At 36.5% G+C, this 6,486-nt stretch overlaps 1 protein-coding gene across 1 annotated transcript; it reads right to left on the bottom strand.

The window, feature by feature from the left end:
* Nucleotides 1–2,036: 2,036 nt before the first annotated feature.
* LOC105624987 (forkhead box protein O) lies at nucleotides 2,037–5,964 on the bottom strand (the record flags this gene model as incomplete). Its single annotated transcript, XM_012206330.1, has 6 exons — nucleotides 2,037–2,261; nucleotides 3,004–3,408; nucleotides 4,437–4,687; nucleotides 4,860–4,978; nucleotides 5,543–5,740; nucleotides 5,840–5,964. Coding segments are annotated over 6 exons (1,323 nt in total), but the record flags the coding sequence as incomplete, so codon positions are not given.
* Between the last annotated feature and the right edge of the window lie 522 nt (nucleotides 5,965–6,486).

Here is a 6,486-nt window from a genome sequence, read left to right as displayed (position 1 = left end):
GTATTAAAGATTAAAAGACAACTGGCAGCGAAGTGGAATTATTTTAGTCGCTTTATTGCGACACTAATAGCAAAAATGGTTTTCTCTCTGAGAATTCACGTTACATTTCTATACCATCTTCTTTCTCTTTCTCCGTTATTGAAAGAGAGAAAGCAAAGTTTGAAAAAGGAAATCGGCGTAAAAAACGTAAAAAAAAATTTTAATTTTTATCGCAAGTTTTATGCACGAAGAGCACTCGGTGCTCTTTGCAGAAAGAGACAGATCGCAAAATCCGGATGCGATTACTGTACTCACGATAACGTAATTTCGTGTAAATTGTCCAAGATCGCTGCAAAGTAATGTGAATATTTGAGATATAAACGTATATAACTTTAGAAAATAATGTAGAAGCGATTATCGTCTCGTAAGCGTGTGAATAGTCGAGTCATTCATAAATTGTACTTCGGCTTGATTAAAACAGTTTTTTTTCTAATGTGTAAATTGTAGATATTAAAAATACAGATACATTTTTGATATGTATTTTCTATCCATCAATTTTTTATTTCCAGGAAATCAATTTTCCCTTTTTTTACACTTTTATACAGTTTGTATGCAACATATATCTTGTAACTTTCTTCTAAATTCTAAGAATTAGGCTATTCTTATCTCAGAAGTATCATCTATTAACTATATTATCAACACAACAATACACTATACTCGGATTATGAATTGATCCATTATTGTTTCTTATCTACTATAAAATTATATTCGGTCATGAAAATAGAGAAATTGCGTTTTTTTTTTCGCTAAACATATAACAATATTCGGGCCTCGAGAGAAAATCGAGGCCCTGCGCGAGTGTTTTTTCGCGAATGCATAATTGTTGGACGCTCCGCTTCTTCGTTAAACAAAATGCGACTGTTTTCGTGTGATCGCGATCAGCAATATTGTGTTAAGGCTTTCCATAAAATTCGCGGCCCGCGGCGATGTAATTGTTATCGCGTCCAAGTCAATAGCGATTTCGCACAAAACACCGTCGGAACACGAGTTGCCGCTATATGAATGTGTCGGCACGTACGAAATGGCGGAAGGCGGGGGTGCGGGGGTACAGGGGACCGAGAGGATCGAGGGACGGAGGCACAAAACGTCGAAGCGATTTATTAAATACCATACGGCTGAGCACTGTTATGACACGAGTATGCAAATATTATTTTGCGTGCACGAGGGGGCAATCAATGACCTGCTCTCTCTCTGCTCTCCATTCCCTCTTGCAACCGCCGGATATCTTCCTCCCTTCATAGTTCCATGATCGAAAACGCGATGTGCGAGAAAGTTCGCGAAAGATCCTGCGCGAACTTCCGAATGATTAATCAGCCACGCGAGAATGATATATCGATTCGCGGACTCTAACATCTAACAGATGGATGACATAGATTTACGTCTTTCCTTTACTTCACGATTACGTAATGCATTTAAGTGAAGCTATTACCTAGGATCTAGAAATTAATCCAAATTCTTTTGTTTTCACGAAAGTCGACAAAAAGTAGAACGAATTATATTATATGATGAAGTTATTATTGATCATTTAGTCTAAATGTGAAATAATCATTAATTATGTCATAATAGCGAAATATTTTTTATCGTTAGCTTCAGAGATAAACAAGTGATAAATATAAAATAAGTGATACTTTTAAAAAATCTTACATAGATGATGAAAAAATCTTACATAAATTAAATTCTACTTAAATCTATTTTCTCCGAATATAGTCAAATCTATAATTCTTTTTAATTTTCCCTAAGAAATAAGAACGAACTTTTTACCGCGTCGAAATACAAGTGACCAACGATTGCACTGTTTAATCTATATTGATATTTCATCTTGATATATGATAATTGTTATTACGAGCGTTGAAAATCAAGAGATTTGAGAAATTGAAGAAATCTCACTCACCGATGAGCTGCCCTTCGGTCGTCCCACAGAAGTTATCCAGCGATCCGTCGGACAACATCGGCATCGGCAAGGACGATGGGGGTGTCGAGGGCAGGGGGGTTAACTGCTAGTGAACCCACGAAGGGGTCGCGGCGGGGGTTGCCGCATTCGTGCTTACGTAGACGCCCGGTGCGTTGCCAGTCGTCGTACCGATGACGACGCCGGTATTCTGGGAAACGACGCCGCCATTCTGGCCAACGACGTTGCCATCACTGACCTGCACGGTGCCCATCACTCCCTGCTGGAAGTTAAAATCCAGCGTGCCACCCATCGACAATTCATGCCTAATTACCTGCAATTTACATATCGAATTGCATGTTTATACGTATATTTTACGAAGCAATATTCCCTCTCTTGTAGCAATCCTTATCCGGTAACATGAATTTATTATATTCTTTATTTTAAACTGAAATTATTTCCTAAAATTATTGTCCAACATAGCTACGAAATTTTTGTCTTCTGTCACTGTATATAAAATAAATATATGTATATGCGTACAAGAGCTTATAATTTCTTAATAATTATAATTAATAATGTTAACTACTATATAAGATTTGGTAAATAAAATAAATTTTCCAGATAAGGATTAACACAGTACTTTACATGTCAATCGAAATATGCAGATTTTATGTAACATCAAGATCAACTGAAAAGCTCTTTATATCTAATATTATTTTTTATAAAAAAATGTTATATTTAATTTAGACTCTCAGACTGTTTGTGGTGCGCAAAAAAATGATTTCTTCAATTTGTTGATTCTTAGAAACTTGATGACGGCATTAATACACTGAAAAAAAATGTTATATCAACAGCATTATTTTAATTGAAAATAAAATTTGTTAATTCAATCATACTATTAATGAAACAAATGCTCTTGTTTCAATAAAATTTTATTTGTTTCATTAATACTGTTATTGAATTGACAAGATTATTTTTCAATTAAAATAAATGCTGTTAATCAATATCATATTTTTCTCGTGTAATAACAGGTTTGATAAAATCAGGAGTAACGAACGGAGCATAATCAGACTTACTTCCTCAACGTTGCAGTCGAAGCCGCCATGCATTGCCTCGATGTTGATGTTAAGGTCATCGAGGGTGGAATGATTGAGCGCACCCATCAGCTGGCCCATCATGGTGCTGGCTGTGGAAGGGCAGGGTGTCGGCGTGTTAGGTGGACTGGGACCAGCTGGTCCAGTTTGAGCTGGCTGATGCTGTGACTGATGTGGCGGTTGCTGCTGTTGCTGTTGTTGTTGTTGTTGTTGTTGTTGTTGTTGTTGTTGCTGCTGCTGCTGCTGCTGCTGCTGCTGTTGACGCTGTTGCGTCTGAATCATGTATTGTAGCGTTTGCTGTTGATTGCTACCCAGTGCCGTAGGACTGGGCTCGCTCTGCTGATACGACGGTGACATGCCGGACGGTGACATGCCGGGACTCAAGTTCTAATTTTTGAATTTATGAAAAGAAAGTGCAATGAAGACAAAAGCGTGATCTGTATCGCAACGATCTGTATTTGTATACAATTTGTTATGTAACTTGTTACGTAAATACAAATATTATTGATCAATAATGATTTATAAATAAAATATAAATATATTTGTACAACTATATTTCTAAAACAGTATATTGTGAAATATAGTATTATTTACCTTTTTCCTTATACAAATATTAGTTTTCTATATTAGTCGTCTTATTCTTTACATTTCTCTGAAATTTTATTAAAAACGTAACGAATCCAGGGAAATTGAAAATTTCATATTTTAATCTATTCTAGGATAAATATGAACTTTGTTAATAAAGATACAATAAATATATCGCGTAGCGCGCGCGATAAAATGATTAATATAAATAGAAGTAAGTAAATTTTAGCATAATTTAATCTTAGCAAATTTAATCTCATGAATTAAACAATTAGGCAGGTTGTTCTGAATTTAGCTCGAATGTGTTTGTATTTGTGCCGTTATCGAAAATATGTTCCAATACAATTCCATAAGCGTATGATGCTTTTTTAAGCCAGTTTCAATAATAAAATGTAAATAAGCTTCCATCGCACCATCGCAAATCTTTTCACACAAGACAACAAAAATATTGTTGTGAAAATATCAGCCTCATGGAAAATAACGAGCTGAGTTTCTATAAAGAAAAGATTCCTCGACTCCTTCGATATTAATTTTCCGATTAGGTCGCGATTGATCTTAAGTAATAATTAATTTTGAAAAGTGATATTGATTCGGCCGTCATGATTAACATCATTGAATGTCTTTATCTCTATAAGTCAAGTAAAGAAGAAGAAGTTACAGAGACACTTTGTACGTTTGTGTATGTATTTGTGTAAAACATACATCGCGATCCTTATTGATTTTGCAACATTGCCAGGCCGAACATGCGCAACATAAAAACGCTGATGTCCTCCTTTGTGGAGAGTTGTGGTATCCTCGTGCGAAAAATTCGCCAAAAATTTCAGACTCACCATTTGACAGGCGCACGGCTGCAGACCGTGAATCGGACATCTTTGCTGATTGGCCGATTGCGGAGTAGGTGGCAGGCCATAAGATGCGGATGACGAGGTGCGTAGGCCGTTATTCCTCTGATACTGCGCTTCGTAGTAAGGTGGCGGGGGGCCCGTTTGCTGTTGGTGACCGGCCGGCGGTGATGTCTGGTACATTTGGTAGGGTTCCAGTTTCATTGTATCGGCCAGGTTGCCTGCTAGGATCGTATCTGCTATCAAATACGATGCACGTATTATATAATCGTTTTATCAGATATATGTGAGATGGATGAACTAGATTTATATAATATATATTATATAATATATATTAGACAAATCCTAAAATTATCAAGAAAGTAAAGAAAAATGAAAAGAAGAGAAGAAGGTGAGATTATCGTTAGATACCTAATTGTTGATCGGGACTATAAGAAGATGCGTAGGTCGGTGTCCAATCTGGTTCCCCGAGAACCGCTGGGATAGGACTCAATCGGCCACAGGAGGAAGCGTTACTCGAGGCGCGAGGACTTGAATAATACAAATAATTAATTATTTAATCTGAAGAAGACGCTTTAAATTTCTTCTTGAAATTTATAACTAATATCTTTCTAATTTTGCATGTGTATAACAAAGATCTCTTTATAATATAAATGTATGTATGCGCCACGCATGTATATATATATATATAGTAATATATATAGTAATATACATCTAATATATACTACACGTACTGTACGTTTGATCATATATTGCCAAACAATTAAATTCACTATTTTTCTGTAACTAATACTTGCAAACTTCAAATTCTCTCGAAATTAAAAAGAGATCGATTGATATCACTCGATTCATATCAACTGTTATGACATTCCATTAAAAAAGTGGACATATAATTTGAAACAGTTTTCGACTGTAAATCTTCATGTTTTGTAAATTTTAATTTTGATCGGCCGCAACTCGCCGGCTTACGTAAAGGAACACGGCCGTTCTCGCGCCATCACGTCGCTGGGCTTGTCTTAGCGCCGAGACTATCTATCGTGCGTGTCTCCAGATAATTTATTTTTTCAAACAAAAATATTAAAGCTCTATCGTACCGGAAGTCAGAGGAAAGCTGGAATCCGCTGGCAGGTGGCAGGGGACTATCCGGAAACAGATCCAGACCTTCTCCGACGCTGCTGCTGGGACTGGATGTTGGCTCGGCCAGCAGCCCGCCGTTCCTCAGAGCCTCGGCGATCTTCTTCGAGCGACCACGTCGTTTCTCTAGACTGCCGGTGCTCTCCATAGTAGTAGCTCTGCGCCACAAACACAATACACACGGTACTCTTGACAGTTCGAGGTCAAGAGAAATAAAAAACAGAAAGAGAGGCAAATTGCCGACAATCTGGACTTACCTACGACGGGCGGATTTACCCGGCTTGGCGTCGCGATTGATCATCCACCAGGAACTTTTGCCGGTTCCTTCGTTCTGTACCCGCATGAACCTACTATGCAGTGACAAGTTGTGACGTATAGAATTCTGTAAACAAAAAGAATAACATGATTTGTATAATAAAATAGCAACGCGAGAGAGGGAGAAAGAGAGAGAGAGAGAGAGAGAAATAAGTCTTGTTAGTAAATATATAATTCATTAGTCTGCTAATTTATATTTTGGTATTATTGCCTGTGAACGTAATCATTTCCCAGTAGTATTTTAAGTGCTGAATACGAATCCATTTTTTAAATTTTACGTCATAATTTCGAGAAAAATGACGTAAAAAAACGACAATGACAACTTTTGAAGATTTTCATGATGTTGAGTACTGATAGCAAATTGTTTTCTAAATTTCGTTAATGCTACGAAAGTAATTTTTAGCTTTAAAATGCATCTTGTTTCGTTTCGATATGATTTTTCGTTTTCGAGATGTAAAAATGTAAAAATAGTCACATTGTCATTTCGTTGCTTTTTTATTTAATAGAATACGATTATACTATTATGTAAGTATACAAAAACATTTAGTTCCCACATACTTACTTTCCATAGCATTAAAATGAAATAAAG

The sequence above is a fragment of the Atta cephalotes genome, assembly GCF_000143395.1.
Source record: "Atta cephalotes unplaced genomic scaffold scaffold00099, whole genome shotgun sequence".
NCBI classification, from domain to species: Eukaryota; Metazoa; Arthropoda; class Insecta; order Hymenoptera; family Formicidae; genus Atta; species Atta cephalotes.
The sequence above is the reverse complement of the archived record's forward strand: the minus strand, read 5'-3'. Positions and strand labels throughout refer to the sequence as shown.